This window comes from Cynara cardunculus (assembly GCF_001531365.2).
Source record: "Cynara cardunculus var. scolymus isolate 2C chromosome LG 13, CcrdV1, whole genome shotgun sequence".
In the NCBI taxonomy this organism is placed as follows: Eukaryota; Viridiplantae; Streptophyta; class Magnoliopsida; order Asterales; family Asteraceae; genus Cynara; species Cynara cardunculus.
This window is the reverse complement of record NC_037540.1, coordinates 12,318,088-12,342,149: the sequence shown is the minus strand read 5'-3', so window position 1 is coordinate 12,342,149 and position 24,062 is coordinate 12,318,088. Positions and strand designations below refer to the sequence as shown.

The following is a 24,062-nucleotide window of genomic DNA, read 5'->3' as shown; positions in this document are numbered from 1 at the left end:
TATAATAAAAAATTAAATTATAGAAATTACATAAAAATGTTTAAATAGTTAATTTGATACTAATATTTTTTTTTCAAAATTTTATAATATTTTTAAATTTATATTTCATTCAAAAATAAAAATATTTTCTTTTTTTCTCAAAACCACGTAAAATCGCATTACAATATCGATAGAACCAAAATATAAAACAAAATATTAAAATAAAGATGTATCTCGTTGTATTACGTCGATACCTTCTACTGAATCTAAAAAGATAGCAACTTGAATTGTTGGAAACTAGATTAAATATTTATTGGAATGAATATCTTTTTAATAAAATACAAGTTTCTAATGGATAAAAAATTGTTAGTGGTGAGAGAAAATATATCGCAACATGCCGACCACAAATCACAACTTTTTTCTTTATTTTCCTCCATAAGTAATTATAGTATTATATTATTTCCTCTAATGATTTATGATGAATATTGTTGTAAATATATTTATTTTGTTGATTTTTTAAATTTATATAATATAAATCAAAAACGCAAAAACTTCAACAATATTCATAATTGATAATTTATGTTATGTAATTTAATTAAAAGCGGATAAGAATATCGGTGTGAGTAGAAAGTATAATACATTATTTATATTTTCTTTTTTTTTTCAAAACATATAATCGAAAAATAAAGTTAGCATACAGAGTTTGTAAAATGAATTAAACATGTCATTCGGCTACGAAAGTATCAAATTACACCGTTTACTCGACTTTCAGTTTAATATAATGAATCAACTTTTTAATTTGATTATCAAAACCGTATTGTTTTGAACTTTTATGGTATGGCTTATTGTCTGTATTGTATACATTAATTTGTCAGTTCTAACTACACCTCTGATGTCCACCCACCAAAATGAAATGTTTTTTCTTCATAAAGATCGTTATAATATGGATACATTTATTATAAACAATTAAAATGATCATAATTGATAAGTTTTTTCAGGGTTGCCTTTTTTAAAATCCTTCATTAAATTATATAACAAATTAAACGATTTTGGATTTAAAAAATATATATTTGATGATATTGACAACTACGATAAGCATATTGGAAAAAAGATTTGAATATAAAATATCTTTTATATTGCTTTACAATATTTTTAGAGCAAAGTACTTATTAATTAAGTGTTAGAGTGAGCTACAATTTTGGTTCTTGTGGTTTGTTAGAAATAATATTTTTTATTCTTGTAGTTTTAAAATTATAAGATGATTATCATGGTTTGTAAAAATGTTCAAATTTGGTCTCTCACTCTAATGGTTGTTAAAGATTCAGCTAAATAAAGAATATTTTTCTTCTTTTATTATTTTATTTTTTTGTCCAATAAAAACAATGGACCAAAATCATAAACTTGATTTTGACCGAGTAGAAAACAAAAAATATAAAACAGGGCGAAAATTCCCTTCATGTAATAGAAACTTTTAACAACCGTTAGTGGAAAGGACTAATACGGATATTTTTACAAATCATGATGACCAAATTATAATTTTAAAATTGTAAATGTGAAAAGTGTTATTTCTGATAATCTACAAGGACCAAGTTTGTAGTTTACTCTAAAGGGAAAATTGCACCAAAATGGAACCAACTTTCACATGATTTCTATTTTGGGGAACGAACTTTCAAAATCGTCATTTTGGGGAACCAACTTTCACCTGATTCCTATTTTGGGGAACCAACTTTCAAAATCGTCATTTTCGGGAACCAACTTGCACCTAATTCCTATTTTGGGGAACCAACTTGAAAAATAATTATAAAAAAAATGGGAAAATCACACCAAAATGAAACCAACTTTCACTTGATTCCTATTTTGGGGAACCAACTTTTAAAATCGTCATTTAGGGGTCTCTATCGAACTTTTTGTTTATTTAAGGGTCTGATTGATCTGTTGAACATGTAACAGATAATTTAAGGGTCTCTATCAAACTTTTGGTTGGATTTGCCAAATTTGATTTAAATTTTAATATTGACACAGATTGGTTAGATATAAAAATCTTGAATGTGATATTTAATATTTATTTTTTATTGCATCAATTAATTTTTTTTATTAAATTGATTTTTTATTGCATTAGTAAAAAACAATTTTTATCGTGGTAATTTGGATTTTTTCGAAAAATCTTCAATTTGATATCTGAATTTAAAAAAACGAGATTTGAAATGAAAAATAGATTTTATTGCATTAATTTTTGAAAAGAAATGAATTTTAGTTATTTTTCTATAATTATTATGCAAGTTGGTTTCCCAAAATAGGAATCAGATGCAAGTTGGTTCCCCAAAATAACGATTTTGAAAGTTGGTTCCCCAAAATAAGAATCAGGTCCAAGTTGGTTCCTCAAAATAAGAATCAGGTCCAAGTTGGTTCCCCAAAATGACGATTTTGAAAGTTGGTTCCCCAAAATAGGAATCAGGTGAAAGTTGGTTCCCCAAAATAATAATCAAGTGAAAGTTGGTTCCCCAAAATGACGATTTTGAAAGTTGGTTCCCCAAAATAGAAATCAGGTGAAAGTTGGTTCCCCAAAATAGAAATCAGGTGAAAGTTGGTTCCATTTTGGTGCAAGAGATCTAGATCTTTGATCACTTTTAATCTCACATCCATCTCATAAATTGCAATTCTCACGAGAATTGATCCCATGCATCTTAATGTATAGCATTAGTGTTGATCTTCAATTAGGATTGATCGAATGATGAAAATCCTTTCTTACCCTTTTCAACAATACTTTTATTCTCACCAAAATTCAAATATTTTCAATTATAACTTTATATATGATACAAAACATTTAATCAATAGAACTACACTACACCATAATAAAATGTTCATAATTTATTTTTAGTTGATTTTTAAATAAATATTTATTTTGTTATTCTACTTTTAATTATGATATAGATAAAATCTTTCAATTTAGAGTAAATTACGTTTTTTTTCCTTGTGGTTTATTATAAATTGTGAATTTCATCCCTGTGGTTTTAAAATTTCGATTTTCGTTCGTTTATTTTATTATTCATTTTTATTTTCGTCTCACTTTTAAGTATAAATGACTAAAATAGAAATGAATTTTAGCCATACCGACGAAATAAAAAACAATAAATTTTAAATCATAAAGACGAAAATATTATTGAATTGTAAATCATAGGGATGAAAATAGAAATTTTCAACAAACTATAGAGACTAAAAACATAATTTAACCTTCAATTTATTACTAATAATAAAATTGTTATTTGATTAATTAAAAAAAAAATAACAATTACACACCTTTGAAACTTTGTGTTTTTAGAGGGTAGAAAATAATACCAAACAATAATTACCTTTGGCATGTAAATTAGTTGACAAAGTGGTGACAGGAACGTTTCAATCTTTTTGGACATCCTTTTACATCTAAAACTTTTGATTGCATTATATAAATGAGATATTAGAGAATATATGTTAAGAACAAAAATGGATTAAACCTAAAACGATTAATAATCTGAAATTAAACATAAACCATTAATGGTTTGAATCTAAAACCAAACAATTAATTGTTTGAACATAAATAATTTCGGCTATACTTTTACACAAATCATTAAAAAGACCATGAACACATGTAAATTTGGGTCCCAAAATTTTGAAGGCCATGTTAAGAGATGATCCTGAATGAGATGAATTGACTCAAATATAATATAAATCGTGGGTTTGATCAGAGGCTACTAGCCACACTCTTACATTGATGTCGTTCAAGATGAGTTTTATAAAAGACTCGTTGACTATTAATAATGGATTTTTTTACGTAAATACCAAACAAATGATTATAATAATATTGAAAAAGGATTATAAAATGAGACAAAAATGTAAAATTATTCTTGTGAAAAAAAGTGGAATAATTACTTTTCAGCCAAAAAAGATATTCCATTTCATCTTCTCTTTCTCTTTCTCTTTCTCTTCTCTCTCCATCTTCTTCCCTGCAAAACAACCATAAAAACCCATTTCTTTTCCTACATTTTCACCTCTGATTCTTCATCACTCTGCAAACAAACAAAAAAACCTTCCAGTTTCAGACAAAGTGTTTGAATCTATCAAGGTAAACAGATCCCTTTTACACAATCTATCTATGTTCATGGTATCTTCATATTAATGGTAAGCTTTTTGAGGCATGCATTATTCATCTGGGTCTTCTTTACAATCCATGTTCCTATTTTTGCTGAGATTAATCAGACATTTCTGATTTTGAGGTCTGTATCATTTTTGCCACTCTAACTCACCTTCAGTTTTCATTCATTTGGTTCGTCATTTACTTGAAATTAATCACTTCAGTTTTTATTGGGTTAGATTTTATGTTCAAATATTCTTGAAATTAATGATGAACTATCTGATTATTGAGTTATGCATCCTATATCAATCTAATCTCACTTCAGTCTTAATTAAGTTTCCCTGTATTTTGATCCTTCTTGACCATGTATGTTCATATTTTCTTGAAATTAACTATAAAACTTTCCGACTTCTTTGGGTTGTTTGTTTAGCTCTTAATAGTTCCGTTAAGAGCCGATATCTGAATCGTTAAGAGGTGAATCTTGTTTGGAAAAAAAAAGTCTTGCCTCTGAATGGTTTTGTATTATGGATCTCCCTTTTTAACCATTAAGAGCCCTAATTTCATTGTACACAATTACCAAACAATTATATTTCAATTTGCACTATATTATGAGAGCCTCTTAATCATTCTGCTCCAAACCATTTAGCAATTGACAAACAGCCGTTTTCGTTCTTGCTGTCATCAAAATATGTATCAAGATTAGAGAATGCAGATTTGACTGACATTTGATGAGGTTATAACCAAGGGTAAAGGTTCAATCTTTTTGGGGTTTTCCAGTTTATAAAGGGGAAAAAGGCTTGACATTTGTTTGTTTGTTTGTGAAAAATTAAGGGATATCAAGATCAAACCCAAGGGAGAAAAGGGTAATTATGTCTTTTATTGGGACACAGCAGAAATGCAAAGCTTGTGGAAAGACTGTTTATCCAGTGGAGCTTTTGTCTGCTGATGGTGTTGATTATCACAAGTCATGCTTCAAGTGTAGCCATTGCAAGGGAACCCTTAAGGTATTATCATTTAGATGTGAAATACCTATATTAACCCTGTACAAACATAGCCTTTATTTGGGTCGTGTTTGGATAAATGACCTTAAATGAGTTTTCAATTTGACATGTCCCTGATTCAAAACAGTCTGCTACCGTTAAAACTTAGAAATACAGTAGAGGGTCATTTTGCAAAACGAGCTTATGGAGAAGGTCATTGAGCTAAACAGCCTCCGTCTTTTATGTGTATGCGTGCATTGTTTTCATGTTAAAGTAATTACAATCGTCTTTCAGCTGAGCAATTACTCGTCAATGGAAGGTGTATTATACTGTAAACCTCACTTCGAGCAGCTGTTCAAGGAGAGCGGAAATTTCAACAAGAACTTCCAATCACGTATGCTTTTTATTCACTCATTTCTTCTCCGTTTCCGGGTTTCTAGTTTTGTTTCTGATCAGTTTTGACGTTCTCGACAGCTGCAAAGTCTGCTGAGAAATTAACGCCACAGCTGGTACATTTTCTTTGTATCTATGTTGGATATATATGTATAGCGCAGGTTTAATGGAAAATTCCCAAAAAATGAAAAACTGATGAACGCTTTGGTATATGTCCATTTGGAGGGTATGCATATGAGCATACAAGTAATTTGTAAGCAATTTGTCCGGTAAGCACATGCGCATAAAAATCAAGAAACAACTTCAATTACTTTATGCACATGTTCATATTTTCCAGATGAATGATTGGTAGAGCGTTCCTCAACTTCTTTTTTTGGGGGTTTTCCCCCGAACCTCCCTCTCTCTCTCTCTCTCTCTATATATATATATATATATATATAGCAAAGGTGGTTGTAAGTTATGTGTGTTTGTAAACATTTGTGTAGACAAAGTCACAAAGCAAAGCTGCCGGTATGTTTTCTGGCACCCAAGACAAATGTGCTACTTGTGGCAAAACAGCTTATCCTCTTGAGAAGGTATGAACCTAAACCTCTTTTGTCTATTGGATGCATAGAGGTCAGGTCTGTGTATATCTCACTGTTCAGACCCTACTTCCGGTTGGGACATATTGGATCGGTTTAGTTAGGTTTGGTTTATCAGTATTTTACGTACATTCTTGCATAGCCGAGGGTCTTTATGGAAACAACTGTCATACTCTTAGAGGTAGAGGTCCTACATCTCCAATAATAATTATGCTATAATTTTTCTAAAATAGAATATCTAAAAAGAAATTACATACAACTCCAATAGCTACTCTATTTTAGCAATTCCAGCATTAGTGAGCAAAGTTAACTTTAAAAGCCACAATATTTCAGGTGACAGTGGAGAACGAAGCATATCACAAGTCGTGTTTTAAGTGCTCGCATGGAGGATGCTCGTTATCGCCGTCAAACTACGCAGCACTTGAAGGAATTTTATACTGCAAGCATCATTTCTCGCAGCTATTTAAGGAGAAGGGTAGTTACAATCATCTCGTCAAGTCCGCAACCATCAAACGCTCTGCCGCAGCCGCTACCGCAGCCGCAGCCGCAGCCGCCGCAGCCACCGGTGTTCCTGAAGCTTGAAACTTGGTTCAAATATATCATCTTACCAGTGGACGTTTGGTTTGTTCTAATTTTCCGCTTGGTTGTCGTTGATGATTACTCTTGATTTTCTAGCCTTTTGATGTGGTTCAACACAGGCAAACTCCCTCGCCCATGTGTGTCGGTTCAAGGTTGGTTTGTGTTCGATATGTCGGTTTCGGGTTTGGGTATTTATTTTGGTTCATAGATTTGGGTTTAGATTTTAATTATCATAGACTACTAGTTAGTAACAAGGTTTGCAAAAAGTTTCGAATAGATCAATGGACCTGTTAAAACAGACCATCAAGGTTTTAAGTTGATGTTACTAAAAAAAAACCTTAAAACTTACTGAATTGAACAAATACAATTTTGATGTTACTAAAATAGAAAAAATAACCAACGATTTTGCAATTTTTAAACGATTAAATCAATGAAATAAATTCTTAAAAGTTATACAAAGAAAAATATATAACAGACTATAACGAACCAATAAAATAAAATAAAAATACAACTTTTTTATATAAGGTAAATTGCATGAAAAAGTAATATATTTTAATTTGATTCTTATTTTGGTAACGTACTTTTAAAACTTTCAATTTGGTATCTAAGATGTAAAGTTTAAACATTTTAGTATCCGGTTGAAGCATTAACCGATTATCATGCTGATGTGACGAGTGATATGGTTACTATGCTGATGTGACGAGTGATGGAATAAAATTGAGTTCATTAGCAAATAATACTGAGTTGAATACCACATCACTCGCCGCATCAGCATGATAATCGGTTAATGCTTCAACCGGTTACATGAGTACTTAAATGTTTAAAACTTTACATATTAAATATCAAAATGAAAGTTTTAAAAGTACGTTACCTAAAATAAAAATCATTTAAATTAAGTTACTTTTTCATGTAATTTGCTTTTTTATGTAATATTGTTTGTTTTTCACATTCAATTGATAATTGCAGGTGTTTGTTGTCCTCTTGATTCTCATTTGAATGAAAAATAAATAAATATTATAATTTTTTATGATTTCCATTTGAATTTGAAAAATAAATAATTGATAATGGAAACAGTATAATATTTTTGTTACTGATTTATTGTATTTTATTATTGATTCATTGATACATCTGTAGATAAATGATATGTTTGTTTTGTTTCATAATTCATTTGTTCAAAAAAAATTCCAAGGGTTTAATAATTTAAAATATGAAAATTCTTTGGGTATAATAAATTTAGGAATTTATTTGTTTGATTTCAATAAGTTTAAAAATTTATTTGTTAGAAAAATAGAAACCTGTGAGTGGTTTACTGAACGCTTATAAACATTTATCCAGTATCATTTACCTTACCAGATGGACGTAACAATAACAGATAATCTTATCTGGTAATGTAATGGACATAACATAAACAATCAATCTTTTTCGATGGCAAGACTTACCAGGTAAAACGTGTTCACCAACAACCAATTTCAATGGACGAAAATATTACTTGATAACGTAAGTTGTGACTATTGCCGGCAAACACCTTAATCATTCAAATTGTAGCCATAGTAGGGTTTCTTTGAACGACAGCGTTTTCAAGGTCGGTATCTGGCGGGAATGCATTTCTTTCCCGCCAAAACCCTCTCGTGTTTCTAGACTTCTACTCCCTGCTGTTTGCCTCTTAACTCTCTCTCTCTCTCTTTGAAATCAGCAAAAACAGTTTTCTCTCTCACACGCACAAAAGAAAATGCTGGAACTCAGGTTGGTGCAGGGGAGCTTGTTGAAGAAAGTGATGGAATCCATAAAAGATCTGGTGAACGACGCCAACTTTGACTGCTCGGCCACCGGATTCTCATTGCAGGCCATGGATTCAAGCCATGTAGCGCTGGTCTCACTCCTCCTCAGATCCGAGGGTTTTGAGCACTACCGATGCGATCGTAACCTCTCAATGGGAATGAATCTCGGTAACATGGCCAAGATGCTCAAGTGCGCCGGCAATGACGATATTGTCACCATCAAGGCCGACGATGGGGGCGACTGTGTCACTTTCATGTTTGAAAGCCCCAGTAATGCTTCCTTCTTCCCATTTGTACATTGCATTAGTTTACCTCTTCATATTTTTTGCAAAAATGAACCCAACAACGTGATCACTATTGAAATTTTGAGTGTTTCTAACGCATTTTTGTTCGATGTATGACAAATTGTTCATTTGAATTGAAGCGATCATATTAAAAGTACAATTGTCGATTGGTTTTCTGTTCGTTAATTCTAACTGATCTCAATTAGGACAGTTATGGAGGATCACATATCTTCTGTTCGTCACTTCTTTCTATGCATTTTTGTGTATGCATATTTGATGTGTGGTGATTCCGGTGTTTTCTTCTGCTTCGTTGATACTTTGATGTCTTTTGGATTGAACTTTGGATATGTGTGTTGAGTGAAATACTTGAAATGATCCAGATCAAGATAAGATTGCTGATTTTGAGATGAAACTGATGGACATCGATAGTGAGCATCTTGGGATACCAGAAACAGAATATGAAGCCATTGTTCGAATGCCATCATCTGAGTTTGCAAGAATCTGCAAAGATCTTAGCACCATAGGAGACACTGGTATTTCTTTCTTTCTTTCTTTCACCATACATTCTTATAATGACTTCACATTCTTCATACACCCTATGTAATTTTCAAAAGTTAACCATGAATGCTAATTCTGGGATCAAATTGGTGGGTGTAGTTCTGATATCTGTTACGAAGGAAGGTGTAAGGTTTTCAACCAAGGGTGACATTGGGACTGCAAATATTGTGTGCAGACAAAACACATCTGTTGACAAGGTACGTAGGCTAAACTATATGAAAGATCATTTAGAGCCTCTGGTTTTGAATCCCACTTTTGAGTATTGCCATTGTGTGTCAATTGGGTGTGGTTAATTGGATCTATTTCAGAAGAGAGAATGTGAATTCTATGTACACTTTTGCAGCCAGAAGAAGCTACTATAATTGAAATGGAGACACCGGTTTCATTGACATTTGCACTGAGGTATATGAATTCTTTTACAAAGGCAACCCCACTGGCGACCCAAGTGACAGTAAGTTTGTCTTCTGAACTGCCTGTTGTGGTTGAATACAAAATCGGAGAAATGGGTTATCTGAGGTTCTATTTAGCTCCAAAGATAGAAGAAGATGAGGAGATGGGTCGTCATCAGGCAGAACCAGTGGCAGTGGAAACCAAGAAAAAACCCGAGAAAACGCCAAAAACTGAACCCAAAACCAATGGTGAACCAAAACGTCGTGTCATGAAGATAGACCTTGACGAGGAAGAAGAGGAAACAAAACCAAAGATCGTAAGTGAAACCAATGGGTATGTTGAAGTTGTGGGTTCTAAGCCTGGCACCGGCATTATCAAGCCTAAGGAAGAAGTGAACGGTGAAGTGGAGGTCATGGATGTCAAGCCTAGCATTGAAGCTGCTGCAGCAAAGGCCGAGAAAGAAACGAATGGTGGTGAAGCTGACGTAATGGATGTCGAGTAGACTAACAATGGCATTTCGAGTCATTAGATATATAGGGTTAAGAGGTGGTTTTTTTGTTCATAGTTTAAGGTATCAGCTATTGGGTTAATTTTGATATGCCAGATGAGAGCATTTGTAAACCCTACTCTGAGTAGAAAATTGAATCAGGTTTTTGTGTTCTAATCTCTTCAAAATTCTGTGTTAGTGGTGGAACTTTGGTTGATTAGATTAAGTTTCCTTTTAACATATGCAGATATGAAAAGTTGTATCTTGTTTACTATGAATGAGGAGGGCGAGGAAGGGGGGGGAGGGGGAGGGGGGGGGCACATGGATAGTTACGGTGGCATAGACCTCTAAAGGGTACCACTGTTCTTGTTCTGGTGCCACCATATACTTTTTAAAACTGAAATTTTAACCCAGGTTTGAGTCCTAAAGTTTTTTAGCTTAAATTTTTGATTATTTTTATATACCTTTTTGTATTTTCAAAAACTAGAAGGATACTCGTGCAATGCATCGAGACACATCATGATTTCAGTGTTTTGTTTTATTTTATTTTATGTCAATATAGTTTTATGTGGTTTTGGAAAAAACGATAATGTTTTTATTTTTGAATAAAATATAAATTTGAAAATATCATAAATTTTTTAAAAAAAATTATATCGATATAAATATCAAATTAATATTTTTAAAAGTTCTTTCCTTAATTCAATTTTTTAATTATAATTTAATTTAGATTTACTAACAAAGAAATTTAATTTAAGTTTAATAATATAATTTTTATGTAGATAATAATTAAGTATTCTGTTAAAACTCAATAATTATCTTAATTATATTTTAGATTATTTATATTTAAAATAAGATGTTTATCCAATATTTGATTATCTTTATCTGCAGTTAGTTACATGAATTCGGAATTTTAATAAGTTGTACTTATGCATAATTTACTTGTAATTTTAAATTTTAAGTAATATGCATCAATAAACAGTATTTCGTACATAAAAGATGGTCTTTAAAATTTTTTATCAAATGTTTTTATAATATAGTATAGATATATGTAAAGAAGATTTGAACATGACTCTTTTCTATGTAAGAACAACCTACATAATTATATTAATATTGTGTATTTTTTTATTGATATTTTTTAGTCAAATAGTGCCACTTTGAAATTCTTTTTGGATCCGTCTCTTCTATAAATGGTTGGGGGCAATTATCTAAAATTTTGGACCTTGACACAATGGGAGAAGTCTTGAATAATAAATAAAATGTATAAGTTTAAATATAACATAATATCTATTAATAATTCTACAATACTTGACTATGCCTAAACACAGATGAGACTAATGGGCTTCTTATTTTTTGGATTTTTTTCATATTGCCGTTACAAGTGTGAAGCTAGCTGCCCCCAAAAGCTTAAATTTAAGAAGAAAATGAATTTGAAGGACAGCAGGCAGCAGCACCTGCACCTAAATTCTAACCTGGCTTAAGAGGATCATCTAAGCTTTGATAATTAAATTAAGGCTCTCTCTCTCTCTCTCTCATTTGGTGCTACGCTTCTTTGCTTCACTGTAAAGAATGACTCCGATGACGGTGAGGGTGTATCCAGCCATCCCAGTTACAGAAACCGGATTTCTAAAGATGAGTATCGAAACCACAACTGCTACTGCTCCCTTTGCATTTCCCAGCACCTGTTTCAAAATCAACCACCCCACTATTTGTTATCAAAATCACCATTCTTTGGATACAGTAATCAAGAGACCATTAAATAGTTATATCAATTTTCCATTTACAAACCAAGGTAAGAAACACATGGATAATGGTACTGCCCAATTGCACATGAGTTAAACTTCAAATCATGAAAGAAAGACTATGCCTTTGTGCCATTTCAAGTTGACATAGATCAAGTCATCATCCTGCTTGATTGTTTCATACATACTCTTTCTGCTCCTAGGTGGGCTCACTCCCAGGCTAAAGTTTATCAATTATGTTCCTTAGGTGGCTAAGGTTCTTTTTTGATAAAACTGAATGTATAAATAGTGAATGATTAAGAGGTCATTTACAAGGTCCTGTCTTGAATTAGAACTGAATAAACATCGATTGTTCGATAAGTTCTTAGTGAGCATCTGATCTTAGACAACTTGTATTTCAAATAGAAAATCTTATTTGTCTTATAAGATAATAAATGATGTCTTGCTATTGCTTTACCAAGAGGGGGTTGCATTAATCAACTACATACAGTAATAACAAGGTAAAAAAACAAAACAATGATAATAAGAAAATAAACAAGATTTTCCTTGAAAAGAATGAATATACAGCTTTACTGAACTTGGATGCAAACAACAAGAAAGAGAGAGATTGACAGGTGTTAATGAGGGAGGGAGGGGAGGGGGTGAGTTGAGAGCTATGAATCTGATTCAGCGTTATTACCTCATTTGACTGATTTAAAGCTTGCATAACCATCCAAACACTGAAATTATTTTAACAAAAAGATCAAGCAATTCAGATCCATTAAGATGATACAAACAAACACCACCAAAGTGTTGTACCGTATTCACACATACCTAAACTAGAGTTCATACATCTCCCTCTTCAACCAATTATCTAGTCACAAACCTCCCTTCACTACAAGTTTGATATCAACCCTGACCTTGACCCAATTGCATATGCAACTACACAACTAAACTCATAAGTCATAACCATATTAACCAAAAGCTTAAGATCATTTATCAGAAACCAAAAAGATCCCTAATAAGTCTTGAACTAAGTACGTGCTTGCTAGTTGCTACCCACATCAAGGGTCATGGTAGAGCCTTAATGCATAAGCAACTTTGATAACTCCAACAGCTCCAATGTGGCAAAAAGAATATTGATTCTAGCAAATGAATATATCTTATGCATACTGATTTTGTCAGAGCTTATTTTTGCATGCGAGTATATGTTAAGCGTATGATTGTCATTTCGTTGAGCTTTTATGCTTGTTTAGATTTTAGCACTCTACTCCCTACAGTGGCCTTCTCATATATCAATTTCATTTATTCGTGTTAAAAAAGAGTGATTATGGCCAAAGTAACAAGCAATAGAACATATACCTACAGAAAACTAAAGGGAAATATGACGGAATGTATTTAAGAAATCTTTTAGTAAATTCCCAATTTCCAATTTTTATATTTTCACTTCGTCTTCCTAACTCCCTGTTTTGAGCATGATAATGAAGCACAAAAAAGTTAAATGAATGAATAAATAACTACATACGAAGTAAACAAGAGGTGTACCTGAAGTGTAAGGGCGCTGGTGTGTTTTGTGACCAAAAAGTTGGTCAAATTCACAAAATACGCAAGTGCAGAGTTGAAAAGCAACAACCACACAATCCCAAAATCTTGTCTAGCAAGTGCTATCGTGATGCCAACGACATTCTCTTCCATGTATAGTGTTGCAGGAAGCAGAAGTACAACAGCAATAGGAGCCATGTACAGAAGGAGATTCATAGAGTTCAGCTTCTCCCTTTAAGCAAAATAATAAGCATTTACATGTATTTTGGTTGAATAGATAACAAAAACCCATGTAATTTGCTAGACTATATCATAAAAAAAGTGAATTGCATAATTCTTTACCCTTCAGAAGAAAGCAATATCCCTTGAACCACCGTTTTTAGTGCTCTTGCAGCAGTAGCACCAATACACATTATAAACCCGAAGAGATGAAAACTAGGCTCGCCCTAAGAAGTAAAAAGTGGCAAACAGTAATAATCAGAATCAAAATTATGCCTATTTACATAATTACATCAAAACGGCCACTGCTAGTCCTAATAACATACTTAATTATGGTGGAATAAATCAATTGTTTATCGCACCACTAACAAATATGCCTAAATCCAAATATACCTTTGTGTTCCCTGTGATCAGCAAGATTCCATCAATGCAAAGGTAATTTATCCAAGATAATCTACCCTTTATCTCCAATCTCCCCTTTGACTTTCGACGGTCAATTTTAAAATTTTCAAGTTATGCATGATTTAAAGAAAAAGATGATCTGATAATGTACATAACTGTATGTCAAAAACTAGATGTAAAGTAACTACCAACAATGGATAGGTGATTGCAAATAAACTACATGTAAAGCACTACCAACCACCAAAAGTAGGTGATTCAAAATTATATTTCTCTTTATAAGTTGAAACCGAACATCAGAGCTAAAATAGAATCAAAGGGCCAACTAACAAAATAATTAATTAAGTCAGGAGTGCCAACCCTCTTGCTATTCTGTATGCTTATCAACATATTACTATAATCTCCCAGTTTTGAATTGTAATCTATATGTTAGTAAAATTGAACATAATGGCAATTAATGACATGCAACTAACTCTATAGTATTCCTCCCCAACATTCTTATGTAATCTTAAACATAACAACTTGTTTTTCCTAGATACTGTAAGTTTATAACCCGTACAAATTCATATAGAAACTGTGATTTGTCAAAGAAAAGGGAACATAAATTGGCAACTAATATCTGAAAGAAACATACCCCACTAGCGATAATAACACCAGTCACGACAGGAATTAGGGTGATATAAGTAAGCCAAGCCTCCTTCTTCAAAGTCATCAGATAAGCAAACACCGCCGTGAAAAATGGCGTCGTAGCCCCAATCGCCTGATTAAACGACACTGGCAAATACCTGAGCGATATATTACCACTTACAACCGACCCACAGAAAATAAAACTCAGAGCAGAGATCTTAAAGAATTGGACACGTGATCGGATCGTCTGCATAGGAACCATCTTCAGCCATGCGATTGCGATGTAGCTTAGCAAAGCACAAGCAGTCATGTGACACATAGTGAGGAAGATCGGATACTTGAAACCATAATTGCTGAGCAAGTACTTGTTGAGCAACAAAACCCCAATGTTGGATGAGTACCACGACGTTACAAGCCCGATCGTGAAAAATCGGCTCGGCGACGGGGTCTTTATTGCCGACATTTTTTAAATCAAAATCGAAACTGAACAACTTTCCGTCAATCTAATTGATAATAATCAATCCTTCTCCCTCTACATCAACAATTAAGACAAGGCCGGCATTGGATCTGAGGGAGATCTGGGAAGCATTACGAAATCTATAAACAGGATGAACTGAATCAAAACACAGCTACGTGAAATTGAAGAGAGATAGAAGAAGAAGAAGAAAACACGGTTAGCGTTTTGACGAGGACGACCGGCGACCGACAATCGACGACCGGCGACGATTCAACCTTGTCCGTCTCCTTGCACAGAGAGGGCTTTGCGAGGAGGCAATTTCTATACGAGTGTTAGAACAAACGTATTTATAGTGCACATTAAAGGGTAAATATTAATTCTCTTTTAGTGAATTTACATAAATAGTACTTCACCTATTATACAAAATTAACTTTAGCCCCTCATTTGACAACTTTTGCTACGATAGTCCTTCTATAATGAATAAGATAACACTTGTTGTTAATAGTCTTCATTCACTACAACGAACATCTTTAAATTGTCAACATACCAATAATATGTCTTTAAATTTTCATGCAATAGACTTTTGACCAACCATCACTAACTGTTGCTTAAAAATCTGAGCAACCCGATCAATACAACCTAATCCAATGCAAAATAACTTGATTTGAACCATACTCATGTCTAATCGAGTTGTAAAATTTTCAAGCTGTACATATTAGGTTGGAATTGGTTTATGATTATTTGAATCCAACGGAATCCAATGAACCTAATATCATTTTATTTCTTGGATTTAATATATTGTTAAGTCTCTATTAATATGTACATTAAATGATTACACAATCACTTACCATTTACATAAACTTTCGATCTCTTCTCCATCTCTATATAACTCTTTTGTATATATGTTCAGTAAATGTGAACATACATACATACACACATACATATGTGTATGTATATATATACATATATATATATATATAGAGAGAGAGAGAGAGAGAGAATTTGTTTCAAATGCAACTCATCACATTTATACAACCAATGCACCCAATAAATTGAAATATTTATGAAAATGATAAGAATTTATTTATTATGATTTAAATATTTATGCAAGATGAATAAAGTTCATTAATTATGATCAATACTTTATATCAGGAAACAATCAAAACTGACAAAATAAATAATGAGTCTCTTTAACCTCATTAAGTTACTAACAAACATGCCCTAACTTCCTATATATATATACACACACAAATTTAACCGTTTTTTGTTTATTCAGTGTAAGTTTCACAAAAATATATGGAATTAATTCTAACTTTAAATCAACCTCATTAAATTAAATATTATAATTTTTTGTAAATAATCCAAGAACTATTATAATTTGGAAAATACAATTTGAAATATGATATTTCAATCAAGAATTAAAAAAAAAAACAGTGTTTTGTTTTTCATGAAATATAAAAATATCACATATTTGTTTTGATAGGCTATTTATTTATTTATAAATACATGTTATTAATTGAATAAATAAAATTAATGCAACATTATTATTATATTTTCTTATTTAGAAGTTAATGTTATTAATGTGTTGTATTAATGCTAAAGAGTAAATAATAAATACGGATGTGTTTTTTTAAATAACGCTTTTTTTTTCTTTCAAAAATAAATGCAACATTTTTATTTTGGAGAAATTTTCAAACCAATACCTTTAATTTTATAAAATAAAGATTGAAATTTGTAAGTTGTATGTTATACCCACAACACGTGTTACCCAGATACACTTCCAACGAGCCATGTAAACCTATAGAGTCGCACACAAAGAACACGTATGCTTCCACTAAAGAAAGAATCTAAACATGTGTACCGTTTTGTGATTATATAATTACAAGGTTTAATCTATAAATATGCATATAATTATCTTAAATATTTTTAGATAATTATATAAGATTATTAGATAAATAATCATTTTAGATAATGATTAAGCCTTATTAAGAGTTATGGTCAATCTCGAAGACTGACCATATAAATAAGGCTTAGGGGCAAAACCAAAATAGACGATTGAGTTCTGATAACTAGTTGTAGCCTCAAAACCCTTACGATACAATTATAGAATTATGATTCTTTGGGCTAGCACCCGGTGAGAGTTCCAAGCGTGTTCGTGTGTGGACAACCGATAGAGGAAACCTAATTTGGTTTCTTAGTGCTACATCAAAGTTTCAATTTCAAACACAAAATATTTTAAACACCCTATGGTTTGTGTAGATTCATTTTAGTTGTCAATGGATCCGGCTTTGGGTTTTATTTAGAAAAAATTTCTAAACGTTTTTGTAATTGGGTTCTGTTTTTCCGCTGGGTTTTATCCGGTTATTTTCGCAAACTAAAACCCAACAAAATCAATACTGAGGTTGCTTAGTTTTGGATGCCCCGGATGGAGAGTAAAAAAATGCCCCTCTCGCCCTTTGATGCTTTATTATTTGGGTTTGATTATTGATTATTGTACGTAGTTGATGTTATTACTAGAAGGGCAAATTGCATGAAAAAGTAACGTACTTTAACTTGATTCCTATTTTGGGTAACGTACTTTCAAAACTTCCATTTTGGTACCTAAGATGTAAAGTTTTAAACATTTAAGTACCCGGATAACTCGGCGAAGACTAATTTTAGATTAAAAAAAGACTAATTTAAGATTTAAAAAAATCCACGTAACTAACCACGTCAGCAAATAATACCGAGTTGGATACCACATCACCCGCCACATCAGCATGATAATCAGTTAATACTTCAACCAGTTACCCGGGTACTTAAATGTTTAAAACTTTACATCTTAGTACCAAAATAAAAGTTTTGAAAGTACGTTACCCAAAATAGGAATCAAGTTAAAGTACGTTACCTTTTCATGCAATTTGCCCTTACTAGAAATTACAAACTATTTTTTGCCTAATCTTGATGTTGGAACATAGTTGTTTGATCTTGGGGTTTTTATTGGTTTTGTGCTTTATCAGTTTTGTAGTTAATGTTCAACATATATTTGAAGCAAAGAGATTGTTTATGTGAAGATCCCGACTTGTGAGACAGTGATTGTGATGTTTATGAAACAGTTAATTGTATTGTTCAACAATATCTGTTATATAGTTTTACACTCGTTTTTTAAAAGTTTGTACACTACTACCTAATTGTAAGCAGGATTAAACAAGAAACAACTGCTTACACAGATTTCAGATGATAGGAATATGCTATTTTCTACAATTTACCCATAAGATCATGTCAGATACTACTACTTTCAATTTGGGACTTATAAGATGGAAGATTAGTTTAATAAATATGTCATTTATGATCAGATACACAAACTACCACTCAATAATAACAAAATAAAGATCGACTTTTTAACCTGGTATTCCTAAAATATCCACAACCAATATGGATTCGAATCTCTTTAGATCATGAATTTGAATCTCTATGGGTGCTTGAGATTGTTATCATTCCAAAGAAGTTTGATTTAAACAAACGTTACTCGAGTGGTCATTTTGTAATGATTGCTTATTGGAGCAAACAAAAACTAAAAAAACTGCAAAAAAAAAAATGCAAAAGAATGATGAATCTATAATATTAGGCATAATGTTGTTATTAGGATGAATGTATTACATGCACGTTTGTTTAAAACGAAATCCAGAATCTAAACAAGAGAATAATATAGGGTTAACGACATTGAGACAAAAAAAAATCGATTTCCATAGAATATTGAATGCTTGCTGCAGTTGGCAAGCATTGAAACAGAGGTAAATCAGATTTACATATGAACACCAACGATAGGATCCAATTGGCACTCAACATTTCAATATATGCATCTGTATATAACATCTAAAGGCAAAATAATTGAGCAAAATCAAAGGAGAAAACCAAAACATCAAGATTCAAGAGTAAATAAGTAAATCAATAAACAATAAATCATATAACTACAATTCTAGATAAATAAATGAAAAAAAAAAAGAACACCTGGAGCCTTAAAGAAATTGAGTGATTGAGTAACTAATGAGAAATTGAGAAACAGGTGGTGGTCGTGAGTCGTGGTGGGCTCTTGTCAACGCCTGAGTATTGGACGCCTAATGGTGGTGGTTGGTGGGCAGCACCAGAAACATGTGGTGGTGGTGATGAGCGATTGATAGCGTGACAGGGCTTGAGAGCAAGGGCAAAGGTGAGTTGTGAATGTACGTATGATAGGTCAAAAAATTCTATAGGTGAGAACGGATTTTTTTTTAAAAAAGATCAAAAATGAGTCTACTAAGCCTTGTATATGTGTTAGGCTTTCTGCCCCTTGAGCTTTGCTGCCCTGGGTGGAGCATATGGGCCGGTCTTACATCTCTGATTTAGTATCACATGTGATGGAATATAGTAAAAAAAGGTGTTATCATGTTTGCATAAAATGAATGTATTCTTGTTTGAATCCTTCTAAAATCAATGATTTATGCAAATATATTGTTGTTTTCATGTCAAAATGAATAAAGACACGAATTTGACATTGAAAACACTTTACATTTTAGACACCGGTTTTATCCTTAGAATTCCTTATACAACTTCTACCTTCAGTTTTCTTTTGTTTTTGCTTCAATCCAAAATCTTCTTTCTAATTCTCTCTAGCTTTTTTCCTAATGGTATTCTCTTGAACATCCTTGTAACCATTCATTTTCTCTTCAGACCCCATTCTCAACATACATATTGAGTCATGGGGTTCTCGGGTATGGTACTTATTGGTCCCTCTTTAACATTTTCATCTATTGTCAATTCGGCCTCAGAACGACTAATTTTATATTTGCACCAAAGGTTGGTGTGTGTTACACTATGTATCAAGTTAAACATGTACATACATACATACATACATACATACATACATACATACATACATACATACATACATACATACATACATACATACATACATACATACATACATACATANATACATACATACATACATACATACATACATACATACATACATACATACATACATACATACATACATACATACATACATACATACATACAAAGAGGTTCAAATAAGAAAGACATAAAGGTTGTGGACATAAAAATGAATGATATATATATGTGTGTGTGTGTGTGTGTGAGAGAGAGAGAGAGAGAGAGAGAGAGAAATATCACATCTTAGTAGAACCGCTAAGCTTTTGAGCTTTTAATAACAGTAAAAGGAGTTATCATGATTGTAACATTCCTACTGTCTATGAAGTGAATAATTTTATCATGTAACATGAATTAACATTGATAGAATGGAGAATACATGAATTTGAGAGAAAATATTGTGAATTGTTCAAGTTAATAACTTAAGCAACAAGTTTATTGTATTTTGATGTTTTATACCAAAGGTGATTTAGAGATTGCAAACAATAGTAAGAGGATTTTGGTATATCTTATACACACAAGCACTTGGATAATACATAAGTCTAACGAAATGACAGTTACGGGAATTTTTGATCGAGATACTAAGCATTAGCAATACTAACTGTCAACTGTGATAAAGATCGTTCAATTCGAGCCTAGGTTATTCAATTGAAAGTTTAAAATGCAAATCTAAGTCTTTCAAGATTTGATGTTGAACCGACGACGAGAAGGTCATCATAAACCAGAACCGTGATGATAAAGTATTGATTCAATGAAAAGTTATACTACAATTGTAATAATAGTAGAATTCGAATTAGAACAATAGTTTAGAAGTATCCAGTAGTTCAATTTAGAGATTTATAACATGATTTTGTGTGTACCATTTTCATTTTTAAGAACTTGATAAGAAGATCAAACGCAATCTAAATACAAGGAGATGTAATTTTATAAGGGAAATAGACGAAAGGAATAAGGCTATCACTAGTAATCATTCTATTGGAATTTGGGTTTTTTTACATTGACTGCCTGGCTTAAATAATAACAAGATGGTTGTATTTGTATGGTATTCCAAAAGGATAAAATATGACCAACTTTTGGGCGAGTAAAGTGATCATACACTAACTTCTTTTAAGTTAATATACGACTCCCAAAAACTAACTACTTTGTACAAATTTCTTTGAACAACTTAAGGAGATAGACGCCTACCTTAAAGTCACCTATCGACACTCAAGCCTATTCATCTCATGTTAGTACCATTCTGGGCAACTCTCATTRGGTGGTAGGTGCTGGTAACATCAGCTTTAGCATGGCTAACTGGGGTGCTGGTGCTTTTTTCATATTATACATTTTATTATAAAACCACCATCTTAGTATATAAGAAAACCGAGCAATAATTTAGTAAAAACAATGTAGTCACAAATGAAACATAGAATGATAAATAAATAAAAAACGATGAGATCACAAAAGTAAAAGAAAATCATGTAAGGTTTATGTGTGGTGTTTCTAGCCTTCGAGATTATAATTCAAACCCTTGATAACAGAATTCAACAATCTTGATTACAATATACGAAAAAGTTTCATTTTCTATACGACATATAAGTTTTAAACGAATCGAATCTTTAGCGAAATAAAACACTCTAAAGGGTAAAAAGAAAATTAAATAAAAATAATTGAATTTATAAAATAAAAAAAAAACTATTTTGAACAATTCCATTAAATAAGAGGTCTAATCATGACATACCCAAAGTATATATTTGACTTTTAAATATCATAAATTATTTTTTACCAATTGTTTTTTTTAATAATGCTATATCAGGTTACTAATCTTTTTTAGTGACATCTAATATAAATCTAGATACCCACTCTATTAGATACAGTGGCACAGTCGTACTCCCGTCATAGTGTAAAAATATATAGGGTCGTGAAAGATGTCATTGCATCATTTTTTTTTCCTGTAAAATCGTATATATTTTGAAACTATAATGAGAATACAAGTTTTCTTTAGTTTAGTTGGTTTGCATGACTTTTCTTCCACCCCAGATGCAGGTTTGAATCCCGTGTGTGTAATTTTCTTAATATTTAGCTTTTACTTTCATATTTGTTCAAATTTGTTATGTTTCTGAAAAACTTACAATAAAAGATTCAAACACAAGACCTCATGTATGAAAAACAGATAACTAACCAATAGATCATGATGATTTTTGAAAAATATCTATATATTTATTTTCTTATCATTATTTAAAAAGATTTATAGTTTCTCATATTTTTCATTAGGTATTTTTTTTTTACAAAAATTATTTAAAAATATAAATTAATACTACAAAATGAATATAAATTTCCACTTTGTGTATAAAATCATCAATCATTTTTTACTCAATCTTTGCATGGGAAAGAGGGATAATATCATCACAAGCACCCTTTTACTTCCATATGCACATGGATGTTGTAAACACTTGTACCCTAAGCATAATGGGTTGTACCCTAAGAAATTTGTGGCAAACACACAAAATGCATATCCTAAGGCATATTATTTCATATATTATATAATTATTTCAATAATGGTATATATTGTTGATTTTGAGATGATATATTTACACAAATTGGTTAAGTTATGAGTCAAATAACTGTAACATGAAAATCACAACCACAAAGGTGGTGTCTTATTGGTTTGAGTTTGGCTTTAAAGATTAAAAGTATCAGGAGGTCTCAGGTTCAAATCCAAGGAGGAATAAAAATCCCCTTTGTGGCCATGAAGGTTCAAATGCGGTGACTCCGGGCTATCTGCAAAACATGTGGTCGTTCTGGGATTAGTCGGCTCGCATAGCGGGTTGGATATCCAGGTTAATAAAAAAAAATGAAAATCACAATTCCTTTACGGATCGGGCTCTTTGAAGACACTTGGCTGTTAAGGCAGCCATGCTGGTATACTTGATTTGTCTCTTACATGTTATCGGGTCGATATGAAGGTATGCTCGAGACCTGCCAACTAAAAAACCTTTTATGTACAAAAATAATTTGAGTAACTGTTGGGAAAATTTATGTTACACGTCTTAATTTATTTCGAAATGACTTCATATGATGTGCATTGTTTCTATTTTTGACAAAGTTTTAAGCGACGATACTCTACTTGTCTATAACAACTCTTGCATATTGATTGCTATTTTGTCGTTTCTGCTTTCTATTATCAGATTTTCAAAATATTCATCTAATTATCATATGTTATTTTTTAAAATTGTGGTCTATTCGAAAGTAACTGTTATAATGAATATCTATACTATATTATAAAGCATTTGATAAAAACTCTTATAAACCACTTTTTATTAAGGGTGAGCAGCGGAACCGGGTACCCATTTGCGGAATCGGAACTGCCTTGGAATTGCCGGTTCCGGAACCGGAACCGATATGAGTGGTTCCAGTTCCGGTTCCTAAAATACGGAACCGATTGAGAGTGGTTCCGGTTCCGGTTCTCAATTTTTCGGAACCGTTACTCTCCAGTACCGCTTTCGGGACCGGGTACCCGGAACCGGCAGGTACCCAGTATTTTTCAATTAATATTTTTTAATACTAATTTAAATTATGTCAAGAACTTAGAACTCTAGATTCAGAAGATAAAATGATTCGTATTTTTCAAATTGTGTGTTTAATTAGATTTGTAGTACGTAATCGTTAAACTTTGAACATTTACAATTATAGTATGTAATCGTTAATTTTCAACATTTACTATTAGTCTATTATGGTTTATAATCGTTAAACAATATTTGTAACCATTGTTTATTTATTTACTGTTTTGCCAATGTTCTATTTTTTATTTATAAATAACAAAATTTTAATATTTTAGGAAGCGGGTACCCGGAACCGGAACCGGTTCCCGACGGTTCCGGTTCCAATATCTTAATAACCGCCGGTTCCGGTTCCTGTCAAATAGGGCGGGTACCCGCCTATGCTCACCCCTACTTTTTATACGTAAAGTACTGTTTATTAATGCATATTACTTAAAACTCAAGATTACAAATAGATTGGACGTAAGTACAACTTATTAAAGCTCCATATCTGAATTCGTATAACTAACTGCAGATAAACATAATCAAATACA

General features: G+C 31.9%; 3 protein-coding genes across 4 annotated transcripts; 2 read left to right on the top strand and 1 right to left on the bottom strand.

The window, feature by feature from the left end:
- Positions 1-3,864: 3,864 nt before the first annotated feature.
- LOC112525371 (LIM domain-containing protein WLIM2b-like) lies at positions 3,865-6,875 on the top strand. Its single transcript, XM_025135478.1, has 6 exons — positions 3,865-4,078; positions 4,919-5,091; positions 5,362-5,461; positions 5,542-5,576; positions 5,946-6,035; positions 6,375-6,875. The coding sequence occupies exons 2-6, from the start codon at positions 4,957-4,959 to the stop codon at positions 6,621-6,623; spliced, it is 609 nt and encodes a 202-aa protein (XP_024991246.1). The 5' UTR covers positions 3,865-4,078; positions 4,919-4,956; the 3' UTR covers positions 6,624-6,875.
- A 1,474-nt stretch (positions 6,876-8,349) lies between these two features.
- On the top strand, positions 8,350-10,294 carry LOC112525830 (proliferating cell nuclear antigen-like). Its single transcript, XM_025136112.1, has 4 exons — positions 8,350-8,668; positions 9,063-9,215; positions 9,340-9,437; positions 9,584-10,294. Exons 1-4 carry the CDS (start codon positions 8,350-8,352, stop codon positions 10,130-10,132), a joined length of 1,119 nt encoding a protein of 372 aa, XP_024991880.1. The 3' UTR covers positions 10,133-10,294.
- A 1,076-nt stretch (positions 10,295-11,370) lies between these two features.
- On the bottom strand, positions 11,371-15,311 carry LOC112524438 (probable sugar phosphate/phosphate translocator At3g11320). Of its 2 annotated transcripts, XM_025134248.1 has the most exons (5): positions 15,293-15,311; positions 14,630-15,219; positions 13,720-13,823; positions 13,381-13,609; positions 11,470-11,796 (listed from the first exon to the last, which is right to left on the bottom strand). In XM_025134248.1, exons 2-5 carry the CDS (start codon positions 15,083-15,085, stop codon positions 11,647-11,649), a joined length of 939 nt encoding a protein of 312 aa, XP_024990016.1. In that variant the 5' UTR covers positions 15,086-15,219; positions 15,293-15,311; the 3' UTR covers positions 11,470-11,646. The 2 variants fall into 2 exon arrangements, with proteins under 2 accessions (XP_024990017.1, XP_024990016.1); XM_025134249.1 differs by lacking the exon at positions 15,293-15,311 and having other exon boundaries at positions 11,371-11,796; positions 14,630-15,085.
- Positions 15,312-24,062: the final 8,751 nt, after the last annotated feature.

Coding starts and splice junctions, on each gene's coding strand:
- LOC112525371 (XM_025135478.1), top strand. CDS start 4,957: ATGTCTTTTATTGGGACACAGCAGAAATGCAAAGCTTGTGGAAAGACT. Junction 5,462..5,541: donor CAACAAGAACTTCCAATCAC/GTATGCTTTTTA, acceptor CGTTCTCGACAG/CTGCAAAGTCTGCTGAGAAA. Junction 6,036..6,374: donor CAGCTTATCCTCTTGAGAAG/GTATGAACCTAA, acceptor ACAATATTTCAG/GTGACAGTGGAGAACGAAGC.
- LOC112525830 (XM_025136112.1), top strand. CDS start 8,350: ATGCTGGAACTCAGGTTGGTGCAGGGGAGCTTGTTGAAGAAAGTGATG. Junction 9,216..9,339: donor TAGCACCATAGGAGACACTG/GTATTTCTTTCT, acceptor TGGTGGGTGTAG/TTCTGATATCTGTTACGAAG. Junction 9,438..9,583: donor AAAACACATCTGTTGACAAG/GTACGTAGGCTA, acceptor ACACTTTTGCAG/CCAGAAGAAGCTACTATAAT.
- LOC112524438 (XM_025134248.1), bottom strand. CDS start 15,085: ATGTCGGCAATAAAGACCCCGTCGCCGAGCCGATTTTTCACGATCGGG. Junction 13,824..14,629: donor GTGTTATTATCGCTAGTGGG/GTATGTTTCTTT, acceptor TTTACTTCTTAG/GGCGAGCCTAGTTTTCATCT. Junction 11,797..13,380: donor CCAGCGCCCTTACACTTCAG/GTACACCTCTTG, acceptor ATTTTGAAACAG/GTGCTGGGAAATGCAAAGGG.